The sequence below is a fragment of the Lepidochelys kempii genome, chromosome 18 (assembly GCF_965140285.1).
Source record: "Lepidochelys kempii isolate rLepKem1 chromosome 18, rLepKem1.hap1, whole genome shotgun sequence".
Classification (NCBI taxonomy): domain Eukaryota; kingdom Metazoa; phylum Chordata; order Testudines; family Cheloniidae; genus Lepidochelys; species Lepidochelys kempii.
The window spans coordinates 16,266,069-16,285,883 of NC_136397.1; the positions used below are offsets into that span (position 1 = coordinate 16,266,069).

General features: G+C 55.9%; 1 protein-coding gene across 7 annotated transcripts in view; it reads left to right on the forward strand.

The window, feature by feature from the left end:
* AGRN (agrin) overlaps nt 1-19,815 on the forward strand; it is a 223,530-nt gene that overhangs the window by 164,939 nt on the left and 38,776 nt on the right. For all 7 annotated transcript variants that reach the window (XM_078849301.1, XM_078849297.1, XM_078849299.1 and 4 more), the window contains 7 exons: nt 1,827-2,048; nt 8,178-8,372; nt 10,310-10,510; nt 13,180-13,325; nt 13,959-14,064; nt 14,986-15,099; nt 17,743-17,907. In XM_078849301.1, coding sequence (XP_078705427.1) covers nt 1,827-2,048; nt 8,178-8,372; nt 10,310-10,510; nt 13,180-13,325; nt 13,959-14,064; nt 14,986-15,099; nt 17,743-17,907 — 1,149 coding nt within the window. The remainder of the gene's footprint in view (nt 1-1,826; nt 2,049-8,177; nt 8,373-10,309; nt 10,511-13,179; nt 13,326-13,958; nt 14,065-14,985; nt 15,100-17,742; nt 17,908-19,815) is intronic.

Below are 19,815 nucleotides of genomic sequence, written 5' to 3' on the forward strand. Positions count from 1 at the left end.
GGAGGAGTGAGGGTGATCCTCTCTCCCCAGTTCCCACCACATCCCTGTCCTAATGAAAGGAAGCGGGTGAGAATAAGAAGTAGATGGGAAGAGGGTGGAGCACAGTGTATCAGAGCCCAGTGCAGGTATCGGAGCCATCGCAAGCTAGATCTCTCTACATACCGTCACTGGGGGGATGGTGTTGGTGCGAGGGAGGGGGTGTGTGTGTGTGTTGGTGTGAGGGAGGGGAGGTGTGTGTCTGCGTGTGTGTCTTGGCGTGAGGGATAGTGGGTATATCTGTGTGTGTTGGTGTGGAGGATGGGCTGTGTGTGTGTGTACTAGTGCAAGGGTTGGGGAGTGTGTGTGCGCGCGCTGGTGCGAGGGATGGGCTGTGTGTGTGTGTGTGTGTGCTGGTGCGAGGGATGGGCTGTGTGTGTGTGTGTGTGTGCTGGTGCGAGGGATGGGCTGTGTGTGTGTGTGTGCTGGTGTAAGAGTTGGGGTGTGTGTGTGTGTGTGTGTGCTGGTGCGAGGGATGGGCTGTGTGTGTGTGTGTGTGCTGGTGCGAGGGATGGGCTGTGTGTGTGTGTGTGTGTGCTGGTGTAAGAGTTGGGGTGTGTGTGTATGTGTGTGTGCTGGTGCGAGGGATGGGCTGTGTGTGTGTGTGTGTGCTGGTGCGAGGGATGGGCTGTGTGTGTGTGTGTGTGTGTGCTGGTGTAAGAGTTGGGGTGTGTGTGTATGTGTGTGTGCTGGTGTGAGGGATGGGCTCTGTGTGTGTGTGTGCGCGCGCTGGTGCGAGGGATGGGCTGTGTGTGTGTGTGTGTGCTGGTGTAAGAGTTGGGGTGTGTGTGTATGTGTGTGTGCTGGTGCGAGGGATGGGCTCTGTGTGTGTGTGTGCGCGCGCTGGTGCGAGGGATGGGCTGTGTGTGTGTGTGCTGGTGCGAGGGATGGGCTGTGTGTGTGTGTGTGTGTGTGCTGGTGCGAGGGATGGGCTGTGTGTGTGTGTGTGTGTGCTGGTGCGAGGGATGGGCTGTGTGTGTGTGTGTGTGTGCTGGTGCGAGGGATGGGCTGTGTGTGTGTGTGTGTGTGTGTGTGTGCTGGTGTAAGAGTTGGGGTGTGTGTGTATGTGTGTGTGCTGGTGCGAGGGATGGGCTCTGTGTGTGTGTGTGCGCGCGCTGGTGCGAGGGATGGGCTGTGTGTGTGTGTGCTGGTGCGAGGGATGGGCTGTGTGTGTGTGTGTGTGTGTGCTGGTGCGAGGGATGGGCTGTGTGTGTGTGTGTGTGTGCTGGTGCGAGGGATGGGCTGTGTGTGTGTGTGTGTGTGCTGGTGCGAGGGATGGGCTGTGTGTGTGTGTGTGTGTGTGTGTGTGCTGGTGTAAGAGTTGGGGTGTGTGTGTATGTGTGTGTGCTGGTGCGAGGGATGGGTTTCACTTGAAGGTATAAGGCTTTTAGCAGGATGGATTTTGCTCCGCCCTGACTTTCAGACTGTTATGGTCCCTCTCAGCATCTGGGATCCCCGTCCTCCTGTCTTGTTGTGATCTGCACAGTGGCGATAACAGAGGGAGAGTTGAGGTCGACCAGGGCCCTGTCCTGGGAGGAGGATCTTCTGCTGCTCTATGGGACAGGCACCAGACCTGGACCGCCAGGGTGGCATGTGATCTCAAGGGGGGTGGCAGGGGCACCGTGTGTTTGTGACACCATCATAACTTCCTCCGCCCAGGGGCAGCGCGGTCCTGGCGGGGGCCGGCACCCGGGCATTGTTCTTTGCCTGCCCACTCCCTGCCGGATGGGGAGTTGCTGCGGCAGGGGGAGTGGCTGATGTGTGGCTTTCTCTCTCCTGCCCCCACGCAGACCTGGGCATGCCCAGCCCGTGCCTGAGCGTGGCGTGCACCTTCGGGGCCACCTGCGTGGTGAAGAACCGGGAGGCGGTGTGCGAATGCCAGCAGGTGTGCCTTAGCCGCTATGACCCCGTCTGCGGCAGCGACAACCGCACCTACGGCAACCCCTGCGAGCTGGACGCCATGGCCTGCGTCCTCCGGAAGGAGATCAAAGTGAAGCACAAAGGGCCTTGCGGTGAGTGGGGCGGGGCTCCGTGGAAGGAGAACCACGAAGCCGGGAGGGCTCAGAACTGGCTGGCGGGGCGGGTTATGGAGACACAGAGCAAGTACCCCCCTTCCCCCCATATGCTCCCCACCCAAGTCAGGCAGACTTTTCCACCCAGCCCCGGCCTGTCTCCTCCACCCCCAAGTCCTTGATCTGCTGCAGGGCAGCCCCTTCTCATCCCACACCACCCCGGCAGGCAATGGGACTTTCCGCTCCACCGAGCCACAGGACCTGAATGGCATCCCACCAGAATCTGCCCTTTTCGCCGGCCTTGGTGGCAAAGGGAGGGGCCCGGTGGCTGCCCCTTCCAAGCAGGCCTGCGGATAGACTGCAGCCCCACCACGCTGTTTGCTTTTGGAGTCTGTAGCTCTAGCTGGCGTGGGGTGAGGTGTTAGGTGACGTGACTGCTGACCCCATGGGATGGCACCTCAGTAACCTATAGGAGCAAAGGGGTCCAGTGAAGAGAGACTCCTGGGCATTTCTCTAACCCCCTGCATCTGGAGCTTGCAACATGCTTTGCAGACACAGAGTGCCCTTAGCTTCCCAACCCCCACAGCGAAGTAGCAGGAGCCTCCTTGTTTTACAGAAGGGAAACTGAGGCAGAGCGCAGGACTGTGACTTGCCCAGGTTCGTGCAGTGAGTCACGGGCAGAGCTGGGGATGGAACCCAGGAGTCCAAACTCCCAGCCCAGCACTCTCACCACTAAACCACTCTGGATCCTAAGGAACACCTTGCTTCCCTTTGGTCCAAGACTTTTTCAGCAAGTTATATTGCTGATTAGAGAGGTTACCCTCGTCCCCGCGGGATGGAATCTCCTGCCTGTCATGGGGATGAAACAAAGTGTTCAGATTGTTCCTTAAAGCACTGAAGCTTTCCCTGTGATCCAGGTATAGTGCCTCCCTACTGTAGAAAGTGCAGAGGGGCTGCTAGTGGTGGACTGAGCTGGGTGGGGATAGGCTGAACACGGGAGGTTGCCCTTGGAAAGAGTGAGTCAATGGGAGCATTGCCTACAGGTAGAATAAGCATTAGGAGTCAGGACTCCTGGGTTCAGTTCCTGATTTTGCCGCTTTGCTTCCCCTGGGTCTCGGTTTCCCCCTCTTGGGTGGCTTGCGAGTCAAACTGAATTGAAAGGTGTTGCACTGAGGTGCGTGGGAAAGACGTGGAATTGGCTGCAGAGCAGGTGGCTGTTCATCAAAGCAGCTACAGTTCCTTGAACATCAAACTGTATCCAGGTTGAATGAAATCTCTGTGCAGCATAAGCCCCCAGCGCTGCCTCTGCGGCGTGCTTTGTGCGGAAATGATCCATTTCTCACCCCAGAAGCGTCTCTCTGGTTTGGGGCATGTGTCTGCGTGTATCTCTCTGTGGCTTGCCATTCCCTGTTCTCCTTGCCAGGCAAGCACTGGCTTACATCATCCACTGCCCACTCAGACCACAGTGAAATCAGCAGCCCCCCCCCCCCCCCCGGCGAGCAGAGAGAATGATGCAGTTCACTGCTTCCGGCTGCTCGGGAAGGTTATTCCTTCACCTTCCAATGGCTTAAAAATAACAAAGTCTCGGCAGAAGGGGTTGATTGGGGGAAAGGAACCAATGTGGGTGGTGGTTTTCCCTTTCTCCCTATAGAAATATGGGGGGGGGGCACTTAGGGGAAATACACACGTAAATGGCTTCTCTGTGCAAAGCCCGCCCTGGTTCCTTTACCAGTCTGATGCAGGACAATTGGCTGCTGCAAGAGTTTGAACAGTGGGAGAGCTGCCCAGGAGTGGCTGGGGTTGAGATGCGGGAGAAGCTATCTGAGCAGCTTGCTCCTCCTTTGTCTCTCTTTTGGAGGTAGCATGGGGGGTGTCCAGATTTAATTACTAAATACATCCCCTCTGCCCCCATTAGAGAGAAACTATCCATCTCACTTGCTCCTCCACCCCTGCTTACACCCTTTATCCAATCAAAAGGCATTTCTCTGCCTTGGGAGGAATAATTGATCACTGTCACTCCATCCACCTGCTGCATCCCACAAAGCCACGTGGCAGAAGGGCTCATAAAGGCCTTTCCTGCACCTTTTGGAATGCACCACAAGAAAAAAACAGGGATGGCTGTCCCTTAATCCTAGCGCTCTATGTCCCTCAGCCGTGATCTGCTCCCTGTTCCAACCCTGCCACCCTACTGAAGTCAGGGAGGTTGCTTAGGCAGGATTTAGCCAACTGTGTTTATGACACACTAGGGTCATCCTGCTTGCAGTCTGTATGCTCCAGGCGTTATCGTGAGCTAATGCCCAGCTATATACTCCGGGACCTGTGGGGGTGGGGCTAGCGGGTATGCAGAGTGCCGCAGCCAAAGTTCAGGCTGACTTTTTAGTTTCTGTTTATAGGATCATGTTGTATCTCTGCGTTATGCAGGAGGGACACTTACTATGATGAAAGGAAATATAATGCTTAGAAAAGAGGGATGTGTTTGCACAGTGCACAGTTCACTCATGGAACTCCCTGCTACAGGATAGCAATGAGTTCCGGAGGCTTCAGAAGCAGATTAGGCATCGATAGGTGCATTAATATCTGCAGTTACCTGAGAGATGATTGTCATGTAAAAGGGATATCAACACCCCTGCTTTAGGGCATAAACAGACCCTGTCTTCCTGGGACTCAGGAAGATATTTCCCTCACATCCATAGATCCTGCCTTCAACTGCCTCTCTACCCACTTCTGAAACCCACCAGTGGGCTGAAAATGACAGGCTATAGATAGAAACATGCCAGCCAATAGCTCATGCTAACCAGTCATGGGTTTGGGCTTTTTTTTGCATCTTTCCTTCCCACACATCCAAAGCAACAGCTGCTGCACGAAAGTAAAATGAGAAAAATATTCCTCGAGCCAAATTCCTGGTGAATTGAATGCAGGGAGGGAGGGGATGCTCCTCTGAAAGAGGAAGTTAGCCAATGAGTCACTGAATGCGCAGGGGCCATGAGAGCGGAGGTGCTGACTGGCTCTGAGCTCACCCGCAGTGCCGAGACTGCGTGCGCTGGGGAGGGAAGTGCGTCATACAGACAGTGTATACGGAGATGACGTGTCGCTGGGAATTACAAACACAGCCAGTCCCGGGGACATCCTAATAAACCAGGAGAAGGGGGCTCGGCAGGTCATGGTGCTGCCCGCGCCTTGAGAGGGGTTCGTTGCACTTGGACGTGAGTTTAGAGCCTTCTGTGACACATGGGCCACCATCCTGCAAAGCAACTCCCTGTTCCCATGGAATTCCCAGGCCTGGCCTTGAGACTTTGCTCTTCTCCTCCACATTTGGAGCTGCTGCTAGAGTAGTGGGGGCAATTGCCCGGGCTTCGTGCCGTCTTCTCCTTGGCGTTGCTACGGATGGGGCTAAGCTGGGACCTTGGGATCCGCAGCCATGTTTTAGAGGTGCTCCATCCCTGGGAGTCAGTGGCTCCTGTTAATGGGTTTTCCTTTGAGTTTGATGGTACCCAGACCCCAAGACTCGGCCCCCAGCACTGGGTGTCCGGTGGGAATCCCGCAGCCTGCGAGGTTGGCTGGTCTCTGCCTGAAGCCAGAACTTGACTCACCAAGAGTCTTTTCATCCTGTGAATCCAGCCTGCGTTGCAGCCTCCAGCAGCTGCCCCACATGCAGCCCCCGTCGTCTCCTGCTGCCGTACCTCCATGATGGCCCCGCATTTGCAGGGTCAAGTCCGGGCCCTCTGAGCCTGTCCTGCAGGAACTCAGTGGAACCCAAAATAATCCTTGGGGCCCGCAACACACCACGCTGCGGCCTGAGGCCAGGGATGTGTGGCGCCTGCATTGGGACAAGGCCTACCAAGTGGCAGCCATGAGTCGCTGGCTTCAGGCTCAAAGCAAGAACTGCTGGCCCGGCTGCAGGGAAAGGCTGCCGAGACTGGCTGCGGGCTGTTCTTTGCCTCCCTGTGGGCTGCGGTGGCTTTTGTGGGGTGATCTCTTTTTCACACCACTCCAGGGGGTTCTGATCTGTACATTCCCAGAAAATGGGGCTCAACCCCCGCAGTCCCCCCAGCCCCAAGGGGTAGAGTGCTCGCCCCGTCTGTGTCAGTCAAGCTCTTGAGAGCAGACCAGCCCTGCTTTTCTCAATGGGGGGTGTGTGGGGTGCGGGTGGGGCTGACAAGTGGTTTGGTTAAATGACACGCCCCTTGTTAGCTTCTGCAAACGGCAGGGCACAGGATTGGAGTGGGCTGGGAAGGTGGGAATGCCTCACCGGGCAGTGCTGGGAGTAAGTGGCTCCAGAAGCACCCGGGATCCAGAGCTTAAGATAAAACCTCCCCTCCCCCTCATTTCCACAGCCCTGCCCAGCCGCCCCCCGCCCCTGCAGACATCGCCCCCAGGAGATTTGCAAGCTGCCTGGGTTGTAGCCCTTGTCTCTCTGTGGCTGCTGATACCGGGACTAATTTATCAGCCTTTGTAACTGCACTCAGCCCTGCACTCGCTCCAGCCCTGTTTAGAGCTGTAATGGCATACTACTCCGGTAACATTTCATCCCAATTACCCCTGGCCCTGATGGGTTTTACGGCTAAGCCTCTCTGCCCACCCCGTTCCTTCCTCTCCCCACCCACCACATGCTCACTCCCTGTGAGTGTCTGGGGGGCCAGGGTGGGGGGGTTGGATGGCATTTGACTGTTGCCTTGACACTGGGTTCAGAGACAGCTGCCTCCCCCGTTCAGTCCCCCCGTGGCCCCCGGAGTCTAGAGTGGAGGCAGAGCTTAGGGTCCGAGGCAGCCGTTGAGGGATGCTGCTGACAAGGTTACTCATGCAGCTATCTCTGGTGCTCACATGATTCTCGGGACATTCAGCCGCCTCCCCTCCAGCGCCCCTCTCGTGTTCAGTGTTGGCCCGTGGAGCTGTTCAGTCATGTGCACGCTGGCCTCATGGGAGAGACTCTCTATCACGCTCCTGTCTCTGGAGTGTCCCGGCGGTGAAGGGTCCTTCCCCACCCTCCACTCCCACAGAAGCAGGTGAGTGCTACAGACACGGCGATCGGCTGTACAGTGAGCGCACAGGGTCTAGACACACCTGGTCTGTTGATTTTGGCTGTGGCAGTTAAAGGGTTAACGATGTCCCCGCAGAACATTGAGAAATACTTGGAACAATGGGCCAGATCCTCCACTGGTGTCAATTGCCATGGAGCAACACCGATTTACACCAGATGGGGAATCCGCCCATTTATCTTTTCATTCTTTTTCTTCGCCTGTTCCCTCGCGGGCATTGACGATCCCCCACAACGCTTCGAGTGTCTAACCCTGTTGCCTTGGCCACCTCCTACCCTGGGGTTAATTTTACTCTTCTGCCTGAATTCCCCTTGGACTTGCTGCCTGAATCTGACCCAGAGTGCTGCTGTGCACTGTTAAAAAGCTGCTGTGTTCCACCCCAGAGGTGGCTGCGATTCTCTGTGGGTCTTGCTAGCTTGTAAAGTGCTTTGAGTTGCAAATTGCTATAGGGATATACAATACTTCTTATGAAGTCCTATGCGTGGGACAGTAGGGGAGCTGCACTCATTTATCCCAGCTGAGGATTGGGGCCTTTTTTTTTTCTCCTCTCCCTCCAGCACAATGTCTCCGCCCTCCGTTTGCAACACTGATCGTTTCTGAGGGTGCAACGAGAACTGAAGCCAAGGTGGTGCTTTGCCTGGGTCTGATTTCAGTTCCAATCTCTGGGCCCGATCCAATGCCCATTGGAGTCAGTGGGGCTTTTCCCGTTAGCCTCAGTGGGTTTGGGATCAGGCTGTCGGAGCAGTTCTAGATGCTGTGATGGTAACAAGGAGCAGGCTCTGTGCTGTAGCCATGCTCGAGCAATGGAGGGCGATTGTTGGGCAGTGCTCCGCACAGACAAAGCTGCTATGTCCTTAAGCTATGACCCTCTCTCCAGGCTAATCTGCCTGTTCTAGCTGTCCTCTCGCCATTTCACATGGCAGTGAAGGAGTACAGCGCTGTTGACCCCTCCTTGCCTGGAGCGCTGACACGGCATGCCTGTGGGATAATGAGCCCCTGGGTTATTCTGCAGGGGCCTTGGTCTCCATGCCAGTGCTTAGTGACTTGACTTTCTCTCTGGGTTTCTTTTCCCTTTCTATTTTGATTACTGCAGACCGTTGCAGCAAGTGTCAGTTCGGGGCCATCTGCGAGGCGGAGACGGGCAGGTGCGTGTGCCCAACAGAATGCGTCTCCTCCTCCCAGCCGGTCTGCGGCACGGACGGGAACACCTACGGCAGTGAGTGCGAGCTCCACGTCCGGGCATGCACGCAGCAGACCAACATCCAGGTGGCCGCGCAAGGAGACTGCAGTGAGTTTGCAGGGGCACCTGTCCTTCCCTCCTGCCTCCACATTCCTTTCTTAACCCTTCGTGTTACTTCAGTTCCACCCTCCCCTGGGGAAAGGAATAAAATCGAAAAAGATTTTGATCCAAGGAAGAAAATAACTTAATTTTCACCAGTGACCAATGATTTCGGGTGCCTCCATTTTGGGGGGGCCAACTTGAGACATCTTCAAGAGGCCCAATTTTCAGAAGGCAGATGTTAGGCACTTTCTAAAAACCAGACCCCTTTAAGGTAAGTCAGCTTGAGCACCCAGAAATGGAGGCATCCAAGATCACTAGCCACTGTTGGCAATCATGTCTGCAGGCCCTGGGGGAGCAGACAGATACCAGGCAATAGGCTGGCGGATGGAATGGTTTTCATCACAAGAATTTCCTTGATTTGTTACACCCAGGCTGTCTGTGTGCAAGCTAGCCACAGCCATCTTTGCCTGCTCAGGTCCTCGGCTGGCATAGAGCACTCAAAGGAGAGAAGTCAGTCTAGCCCAGTTGGTTCTAGCAGCGTTTCCCTGCCCAGTTTGGACAGAGGTTTCTTTATTTCATTCATGAGAGCCATCCTCAAACAGACTTGAAATCCTTCAGTTGAGATTTTCAAAGCTGATTAGGGATTTAGACACATTACCATGAATGAGAGTTACTTGTCTCAATCCCTTGGTCGGCTTGGAAGTCTCAGCCGTAGGGTTTTTCCCCCCTATTTTCGAACAGGAGCTGAAAGTTCTTCAATGGGTGTCACCCTGTAGGGTGGATGGACTTTGAAGACGCCAAGGCTCTAAGCAGCCTAGAGCATCTTGTCATAGCCCAGTTCTAACGGGATCATCGCCAGCTCTGCCACTGACTCGTTCCCTGTGAGATCTAGGGCAAGACCCTAAAGTTTAGCCTTTCGAAGCCACCTCGGCTGTCGTGGTCCATGACGAGGGCTTCTAGGGGTTATGGTAATACAAATTCGAATAATGAATGGATTCATGCTTCCCATCCATCTTAATGGGAAGGGGGCATCCAAATCTCTTAGCCGGCTTTGAAAAGCTCAGCCACAATCCCGGTGTGCCTCAGTTTCCCCCACCATGAAACAAGGGTAATAGCTCCCCTCATGGGTGTCACGACGCTTAATCAACCTTATTGAAATACTAACTGGAACCTTGTCAGGGAAGGCGCCGTAGAGGTGCAGAGCGCTCTCCGTCGGGGCTGAACAGGGAAGCCGTGCCAGAACCTACAGCTGCCTTTAAACACAGCTGTACCAAGTGCCTGTTTGGTCAGCATGCCCCGTTTTTTCTTTTTTCCTCCCCCCTCAGGGGTTAGTTCCTATCTAATCTTCCGCGCGCTCCCCCCCTCAGCCCTGCACACTTTGCCCCAGCCCGAACGGTCTGTGCTAATTTCCAAATGAACTAAAAGTGCATAGGAAATGCTACATCAGAACAAATGATACACTGGACCAAATAATGCCTCTCTCTACAGCTGGGGCTAACGTTTCCCAGCTGCGCGGGGGCCAGGCGCTAACGGATACGTTTCAGAGTGGAAACCTGAGTGAGATGGAAGGGCTGCCTGGGACGGCCCGTCAGCGTCGGGCACTGCAAGGCTGGGCTCCGGCCTGCTGTGGGTATGGGACGGCGGGTGCTGAGAGAGAGTCATTCAGTGCTCATAACCAAAATGCGCTGCTGGCCTAGTGTCTGCAGGGGCTGGCTACCTGCAGCGGGAGTTGTGGGTGCTTAGGACTCTGCCGTGGGACCCCCCCTCCCCCCCCCCGCCAGTTTCTTCTGTCCTGAGCCCATTCAGGGATGGGTTAAGCCAGCGAAGAAGCAATCAGCAGCCAGGCCCTCTGACGCTGCCCGGGCTGACGATGGCAAGGGGAGGCTTTCTGCTGGATCTCACGCCGCTTTTCTCCCCTCGCTTCCCCCCCTCTCCCTCCCCAGAGTCGTGCGGGAGCGCTGTCTGCGCCTTCGGGAGCAGGTGCGTGGGTGGGCAGTGCGTGTGCCCGCGCTGCGAGAGGCAGCCCTTCTCCCAGGTGTGCGGCAGTGACGGCGTCACCTACGACAGCCCGTGCGAGCTGCAGGTGGCTTCCTGCCAGCAGAAGAAGGCCATTGAGGTTTCCAGGATGGGACCTTGTGAGGAGGGTAGGAAGCTCCGTTCCCTCTGGTTCTGGGGGGCAGGAGGGTGTGAGGAATGGGGGGCGGGGGGGGGGCGGATGGGGAGGGGGGGCTTGGACTTCCTCACACATGGAGTTTATATTGCGTGGTCCAAAGGCAAATGTCCAGAGCTCATGGTTTGTGACTGGAACGTGGATGCCTTCTCTATCTCTCTCATCCCCCCACACCTGCCCCGCTGGGCCTAGGTACAACAACAAGCTACTCCATCTGCTGCTTGGAGCTGCCTGTGGCCTGCCCAGGTGTAACCCCCCCTGTGGTCGCCGACAGGTCTCTTTGGCAGGGCTTCTTCCTCCTCCCCTGCTGACGCTCTGGGCTGTTGTACGGCAGGTGTAGTTTAAAGGCTTCACCGAGTCTCCTCGCAATCCCCCCATGCGTGGAAGTTGGCTGCTCCGCTCTCTGTATCCTGGCAGGCGAATAGCTCCGCGATGGGAGTCAGGAGGCTCCTCTCCTGCCCTGGTGGGAGGGGAGAGCAGCTTGCCGGAGCTCGTTTCGGTGGCTGGCGCTGTGTCGAAAATAGCACCTGGCACCCACCGCCTTCGTCTTTGTGGCTAGCGGTAATGAAAGTTGACACCACCTAATGGGCCTGGGCGAGGAGATTTATCACGGCTTTAATTTCACACTTCAAAGGGCCCAGGCTTGAGAGAGGCGTGAGGAGACAGAGCGGTTCCTGAGGAACGGCACCCAGCTGCCTTGCCGCTGCCCTGGGACTCTGTTGGGGTCAGGCCCTCGGTTGCCATTAACTCAGCACTGGGCACCTGGGAAAAAGTGTCTCTTTGCTGAGCCCCTGCTCAGCCAGGTTTCAGGGGGATCCCGACTGCAGGCCCCCTCTGAGCAGCACTGGGACAGGGCGTGGGGGAGATGCCTGCGTTCAGCGGTTAGGGTCAGTGAGTGAAAGCTGCCGGGTCAACAGTCCTGGACAGCAACAGCCTCTGTTTAACCCCAGAGACAGCCTTCTGCACGTCTTGGCCTGCCCGCCCCAGCCTGGGGGATCCCCGTTAAGTGGGAGAGGGGAGCTCAGCGTCCCTGGCCCATGCGATCCCCAGTGCTTCTCTTGAGTCTGGGGACAATTGATGCCAATGGGTTTGAAACCAGCAGCCCGCTCAACACAGGCCACCAGACAGAGGGTGACAGACCCGGACTGGATTTTAAGGGCCTGATCCAAACCCCTCTGAGGTCAAGGGCAGGGAGGGGTCTTTTCGCTGACTACAGTAGGCGTGGGGACAGGCCCACAGTGGGAGTCCATACTCCAGTGTCTGTCCCTGAGCTGGACTGGGCAAGCTTCACCAAAACTCGCCTGGAGGCAGGGAGCGGTCAGCAGTGTCTAGGCTGCTCAGAGCAGTGTGTCCCTGGGCTGCTCTTTCCTGACTCCTCTGTGAAAGTGAGGAGTGGGGCTTGCGCCACTGAAAGGGAGGGGCGGATAAAGCTGGCTACAGCAAAGCTGAATGTGCTTCCCTGCTTCCCTGCTGCTTCTCCTCAATCCTCACCTGCAGCATCAGCTGCTGCTCCAGTCCACACACCGCTCTGCCTGTGCGCCTCCATCCTGCCCTGCCAGGCCAGTCCTGCAGCTCCCACACAGCTCCGCCATACTGATCCCCAGCAACCTCTGGGACACCAGGCCTGCCCCTCCTGCAGCTCTGCCGGTGCACCTCAGTCGTCACCTGCAGCGCTCTGCTCTGGGCCCAGCCACTCATCGGGGTCAGGTTGAGGCCTCCCAACTCATTTCACTGGTGGCCTGAAGTTGATGAACCCAGACCTCCAGAGTGGGAAGACTTTGGAGCAGTGCTGGCTGAAGGCCAGTAGGGGAACAGAATCCACCTTGTCCCTTCAATGTGTTAACTCTGTCAGCTAAGACCGCCTAGCTCATTGCTCATGTAGTTTAGCCAGATAGGGCTGGAGTGCTGTGGCAGGGCTAGGGAGAGTGGAAGACATAACATGGCGTTTGATCACAGTCCTCCCCAGGGAATTTCAGGTTGCTGTCCTTCCGAGAGAAGAGCTTAAATAATTCTCTGTGTAACGTCAGCTCCCATCCTTTGATCACTCCATAAAAAGGGGGCAGGTTGTTTTTTTTTTTAAAGCCTTTGAAATCAACATCTCTCTCTTGCTGCCAGAGCGCTGAGTGTCTCGTGGTTGGTTGAGGAGCTGGGTTGACATACAGCGCATTAAGTATCTCTCTGCCAAGCCGGTAATCTGCCTGGCTGGACTTCCAACTGAAAACCAAAACCACCCAGGTCTCTGTGCTTATCCGAGCAGAAGGAATCCATTTGCCTGCTGCAGCGTGGGGGGAGAAGCTGGGTTAGAGAAGAGGGAGTTAAACTGTTGTGAAGCCAGCTGGCTGCTATTCATACTGTGCGTGGGGCTCCTGTGTCTGATCCCAGGTAGCCATCCGAGTTAGACGTGAGCTCTGAGCTTTTGCTTGCCAAGCCAATACAGGTGGAGCCTTGAGCCCGTCTTCAAGGAACCTTGCAAAGAGATGTTCCCTTGTTACTGGCCACGTGGCTGTATTCCATCCTCCTGCGGGGCTGGATGCTCTGTCCTGTGGGAGGAGGGTCCTGCTGCTCTCGGAGGGCCAGGTGTGGCCTAGGAGCAGTCAGCCGCCAGGGTCCCCCTGGCTCAGGGTCCCCTCCTTTCCTGTGCAGAGTGTGGCTCGGGGGGCTCAGGCTCTGGGGATGATAACGAGTGCGAACAGGACCGCTGCCGGCAATACGGGGGCTCGTGGGACGAGGACGTGGAGGACGACCGCTGTGTGTGTGACTTCACCTGCCTGGCTGTGCCACGCAACCCGGTAATTCCCCCTGCCCACCCGCCCCTGGCTCTGGAAGAGAGCTCAGCCTAGTGAGGGGCGCTTTGCTGAGGTCTCTGCAACCCCTCAGGCTGGAGGTCTCGCAATCCCAGCCTGGCTCGGGGTATTGCCGCTCTTCTAACCTTGGCCACAGCTGGGTGGGGCTGTGGAAATCCTAGCGGGCAGGTGGGGGGGAGAAGTTCCCCCAAGCTGTCCCAGACTCACAGAACCCATTTGAGTTTGGGAGGAAGTCCCACTCAGTTCTTGTTGTATCCCTACTGGTCTGTAGGGATCTTCCCTCATCCCCCTTGTCTCAGGGGGACCTCTCCAGCACAGCCAGCCCTTGCACTGGTCAGAGGTGTGACTAGATGCCTTTCCCATTGCCAGGGCTGAGGGACCCATGCTGCATCCTGGGTGCTGTGGGCTGGCTGGCTGTCTCCCTTAGTAGCCGTTATTCCACCCAGGCAGAATTGGTTAGTGCCGGATTCAGAATTCCAGCTTCCCTGCCCAGCACTGGCCTGGGGATGGGGGCACCCCGGGGGGCTCTCCATTGCTGAGATGGGGAGGCAGCTCTCTGCACATTGGAGGCTGCAGACAGTGATCTCTCTTCCTCCCCCACACCCATCCTCCGAGCAGGTGTGCGGCTCTGATGGTGTGTCCTATGCCAACGAGTGTGAGCTCAAGAAGACACGCTGCGAGAAACACCAGGACCTCTACGTCACCAGCCAAGGAGCCTGCCGTGGTGAGTCCCCACTGAGGTTCGGACCCGGGCAAGAGCAGGTATTGGCCTTTAGCCAGCTCCTGCCCCATGGCATCCCATGCTCCTCTGCCTTTTGTCTGGGACGGCAACAGAGTCCCTTCTCCTCTGCCCTTTGGGTCACCACAAACAGGCTGGAGACTTTTGAGTTGATAAACACCATGTGTTATTTATTGGGTCCCCTCTGCCAGGTCGCCAGTACAGCCTCATGCAGCCACATGCAATCAGTAGTAAACTTCCCCCTTAGCCTGCTCTCCAGGGAGGGAGAAGGCAAGATCTCACCCTCCTGGGATTCTGCATCCCCTGGCCCCTGCCAGCCTCCACCCTTGCACTTCCTTCCTGTCCTTGAACTGTTCCCAGCTGATGGGATTGTTCTCATTAGCTCCTCAGCCTCTTGCCTAATCACCCATCCCCCTCAATTAAAGATACTCCAGGGCAGGACTGGCTAGTACTGCAGTGACCAGAGTACTGGGTCAGCTCTGGTCTCCTAGTATTCTGTCACGCTGACCAATGCGGGGATTCAGACCCTGGGCTAGCAGGGGCTGCATCAGCCTTCAGCTGCTCCCTTCCCCGCAGCATAGGGGGCTCCTCCGCCTTGCGTTTGGGACCACGGCTGGATCAGCCTGCATTGCGGGCAGGGCCAGCATTAGTTTGTTGCTACCAATGCAGCAGCTGAGCCGTTTTGTGCATCTGTTTGCATGCTACTTCTTGCACTGGGGAGGGCCTGGAATCAGTGTCCCTGCCCTAATGCAGGGCAGAGACCAAGGGTGTTTGTGCAGGGAGGACATGGACAGACACATCTGCCCGGATCCCATGCATTTGTTATATTGCCCTGCTGTAGCCCAGTTACAGCTGCAGTTCCCCGTCTGCCCAAGGTGTGACCTGTGTCCCTCCCTCTCTCCGTAGTCACTGGAACGCCTTCCCCGCCACTCCAGGTTCTGCACTGCAGCCAGACCATATATGGATGTTGTCCAGACAATACAACCGTGGCCCTCGGCGTGGGCTCAGCTGGCTGCCCAAGTGAGTGAACCGTGGGGCTTGGGGGGAATCTCTTGTAACAGACAAGGGGTCCTGGATTGTGACTCCCTTGTCGGGGACAGTGTGGAGATCCAGACGGCAGATAATGGGGAAACCTCCTCTACAGAGGATTACTCTTCTGCCTGACCCTGTAGAGCAGGGGGTCTTCGCCTGTTCCACGCCCTTCTCCCAGGTTGTAACAGAAGTTTTGGAGTCTCCGTCCCATCTAGCCATGGGAAAGGGAGGGTGGGGAGAAGCTCCCCCAAAAGTCTGTTGGCAACCCCCAGGCTGAGAAGCTCTCCCATAGCATAGCTGCTCCTTCCAGTTCCTCCACTAGACATACCAGAGCCTCCAGATGTCTCCAGAGCCCGCAGTCTGGAGCACACCCACCCACAAACAGAGAGAGACCAGCGCACCCCCTTTGCCTTCTCAATTCCCAGCGCCTCTCGTTTTCTATACGCTTCCGGTTCACAAGCTGCTCTAAATCTATGTGGGGAGCAATGCCAGGGGGTTGCTCTGAACTGGATGCCCCAAACCTCCCTCCCTCTCTGGGCAAGGACCGAACCCGGTGCAAGCTTTCGTGGCCTGTGCAGATGGCAGCTGGCTCCTGGTGGAGCCAAGCTCAGGAAGGCCTTGGCAAGTGGTGGCCTTGTTTGTTTTCTCTGGGTTGCTCGCCAGGTGGCAGCTCAAAGACGGTTATCAGCACTGCTCCGCCGCCTGTCCCATTTTTGGATGGGAACAGACGTTTCTTAGAGCCTGAGCTGGCCTGGGGCTGAGCCCCCACGTTATTGGGAGCTGAGGGTGCTCAGTGCTCCCAGCGGTGAGCCCTTCCCGAGGGCGTCTTGCAGGGAGTTCGGGGCTAGTTCTGGGGCTGAGCTGGGCACAGATTGGCTCCAGCCCTGGCCCCAGACTACGAGGCAGATCCACATCCTCCCGCCCCGTAGATCCTTGACAGCCCACGCCAGGGCTGACTGAGAGGTGACTCTGCTTCTCAGGAGGCTGCGTTGATGAATGCGTCATTAATATTTATTAAATAATTACTGGAGTCAGGACTTTCAAAGAAGGCATGTTCGGAAAGGCATTAGCCTTATATTAACAGCTGAGGCTGTGACCGACTGTTAGGAAAGCACATTAAACTGCGGAAATATAGTTAAAGCCATGTATGGGCCTGGCTAATGCACGCTTGATGGGGATTTAGCATCATTTAATGTGCCGTATAATTTAATAAGCAGCAGTGTTCTGACAGCACCCTCGTCGTGGCAGAGCTCTCATGGCGCGGGGTCACCGCAGGTGGGCTTCAGCCCAAAGGGGCCAGCGCATGGCACCACTTGGGCTGGCAAGCTGACTTCCGCCTCTGCTCAGCCAGTGATCCCAGCCTTCATCGCCCACTCGTGAGGTTCTCAAAGGAACCCCGTCCTGCTTTCCCCCAGGCTGCCCCTTGCTCAGAGTTCCCCATAACCACCCACAAAGCCACCTCATTGTCCTTCCGCAAACTCTTCTTTGCCTCCAGGCATAGGTGCCGGGGGGAGGCGAAAAGAGGTGGGGTAGGTAGAGGCGGGGCAGGGTGGTTGCTTGGAGGAAGGGGTGGAGTGGGGGTGGGGCCTGGGAAGAATGGGGATTGACTCCCCACCCCAACCCCAGCAACTCGGTAAATCAGTGCCAGTGTTTCTGGGCCTGCAAAACACTGGACAGCCGTTTAGAGAGCAGGTGTGGCAAGCCCCTCCTTCCCTCCCCCGCCCCCCACCACCCCGACGGCATGGTCCCATTGATTCCTTGTGCTACGCCATGGGTCTGTCTGTATGCACCAGTTGTCTCTTGTCTCCTTGGGGCAGGGACTGTCGTTCTGTTCTGTGTTTGTTCAGCACCCTGCACAGTGGGGTCTTGTTTTGTGACTGGGGCTCCTAAGTGTTCCTGCAGTACAAATTATAATCGTCATCCTCTGGGTCAGTGACCGCCCCCCAGCCTTGGCTGGGGCCTCACCCCTCCTTCTGGATTCCCGCATGGTATCGCTCCCCGAGGAAACCACCCGGATTGATTGGCTTGCTCTGTGTCCAACTTCCCTTCCCCTTCTGTTCTACCCTTGCCCTTGAGTTGGCGACGGGAGCATAAATCCAGATGTAATCACCTGATGCGAGTGACTTTATTTATTCCACACAGCTGGGTCTGGAGATAATGATTTCCCCTTATGGCTCTTGCTCAATCCTGGGAAGTGGAGGAGGTGGGACATGACAACTGCTGGTCTCTCCTCCCTTTCCTGCCCGCTCTCTGCCCTCTCACCCCAGATATTATGGGATTATCCATCCCTCTCACCCCTGCTTCCCAGGAATATAGTGGCGTCTCTCTCATTCTCTGGATCTCCTCCCTCATTTTAGAAAGAGAGAGGAACGATAGATGCAAGTAAAGTGAGCAGGAGTAGCTTGAAGGTTTTAAGATGGCCCCCTGGTCAATGGGGGATTTGAAGGGGAAGGGGTTTGGTAGGGGCAGAGGGAGGATACATTGATCAGCGTCCTGGTACCCGCCCCAGGAATGCATTACTGCCTCAGCTGAGCAGATCAGATTGGCTCATACAGGCAAGTTAAGCCCCCTCCTATTCCAGACCCTTGCTGCTTGCTCTCTTTGAGGGTTTGCTCTCTTTGACCCTCTCAGGCACCTGTCAATGTTACCCCTACGGCTCGTATGGGGGGGCCTGCGACCCCACCACTGGCCAGTGCTCCTGCAAGCCGGGGGTGGGGGGACTGAAGTGCGACCGCTGTGAACCTGGCTTCTGGAACTTCCGCGGGATAGTCACGGACAGCAAGAGCGGCTGCACCCGTGAGTACCGGGGGGTGCCGGGGAAGAGGAACCCACTGACCACTCGTGTTTACCCTTCTCCTGCTGCCCTACCACAAAAACAGGAAACACCTAGGATTAGACTATCTCCCAGTGAGAGATCTTGACCTGATTCGCACCAGACCTCAACTAGATCCCACTTGTAGGAGGAGATCCAAGCACAGGCCTCCTTAAACAGCACCATACAGGGCCCAGACTCTTGGTATTTCTGCAGTTCTCTCAGAGGCTAGCGCTATGGGAGCGTGTCTCCAAACTGGTGCCAAGCACTCCCCAATGCTGCTGCATCAGACGCAGGTGTGAAATCACACTCAGGGGAAAGGGTTGTCTCTACTGTCTGGGGTGACATGGAATTGGTCCAGCACAGGATTCGGCAGGCTGGCTGCCCAGTCCATTGCAAGGGAACATCAGACGCTCCCCTGAATCCCTGTCAGAGTCTGCACGGCCGATTCCCAAATCTGCGCCAACATCACCAGCAATGCCCCTGTACAAACAAGGAAGTAAACAAAAAAAGCCATGTTAATTTCAAGCTCCATTGGAGACACGAGCCAGAAAATCGATACGTGCCAAATGGGAAGAGGATAGACTGGTCAGGGAAAGAAGACTTATTTGGAGGAAATTGCAGACAGTAGAGATGTGATTCTGTCTTTCTCACTCTCTGAAATTATAGCACTCTCTCTCTCCGGAGGGATAGACGTGTGTCATGCTTCCATCTGGTCTTAGGTCAAGGGATTGAATATGAGTCTCAGGCTCTGGGATTGCAAGCTCACATTTTACGACGACATGCAGTTAAACAGGATGCAGGAAGCTTTGTTGATTCAAGCACAGGCCTGGGTGGTCAGGACTCCTGGGTTCCACTCCTGACTCTGGGAGTTAGTGTTTGTCTAAAGATAGACACAGTCGCTGGGAGGTGATGCCAGAAAAGTTCAGACTGGAAATAGGATGCCAGTTTAACAGAGAAGGTAATTGGAACAGCTACCCAAGGGCTGTGGTTAATTCTCCACCACTCGGTGTCTTTAAATCAAGATAGGATGTTTCTTCTAAAAGATCCCCTCTAGCTCGACCACAAGATATGGGCTCAGTGCAGGAATTACTGGATATAATCTCTGGCCTGTGCTATGGAGGAGGTCAGACTAGATGCTCATGATGGCCCCTTCTCACCTTAGAATCTGTGGCCAGACTCTCACTTGCCATAAGGGCCCTGTACACAGTGCTGGCTGTGGAGACTTGCAGTTAAGGTAAACGGAATTACCAAAGTGACCTTAGTGTTAAAGAGAATGAGGCTCCATGAATCTAACGGTAGGAACAGGAGACTTGGGATCCAGTACGCCTGGGTTCTATTCCTCCTTTGGGAAGTACAGTGTAGGGATTAGAGAGTAGTACGGGAATCAGGACTCCTGGATTCTTTTCCTGATTCTGCCCCTAGCGAAAGGGAGACTGAATTAGTCCGAACAAAATGTCCTTGGCAGAACTCAAGGATTGTGAGGAGATCATGCCTGGTAAATGGGAGAAGTATGAGACTGGAAAGCAATGGACCCAAATTGGCATGCAGGGAATTAAGCTGAACTGGTGGACGAAATAATGAGAGGAAGGGGTGTTCCACCCATCACTCCCCTTTGGGGATCCCCAAAAGGGACTTTGGAGGGAAACTTTGTCCTTCCCCACTGAATTTCTTTTCTTTCCTCTCCCTCTCCTTTTCCTTCTGGCTAATCAGAGTCTGGCTTAGCCAGCCAAGACTGCCAGTTTTGCATCACTACTTTAAAACTGTGACCAGGGAGGCAGCTAAAGGCAATGCCCTCAACAGCCCAATGCTGGTACAAGTTTGCCAGGTCTCCGAGGGACAGTGTGTGCTGTGCCTGGGTTTTTCCGGCAGTTAGATTGCAAGGGAGCCAG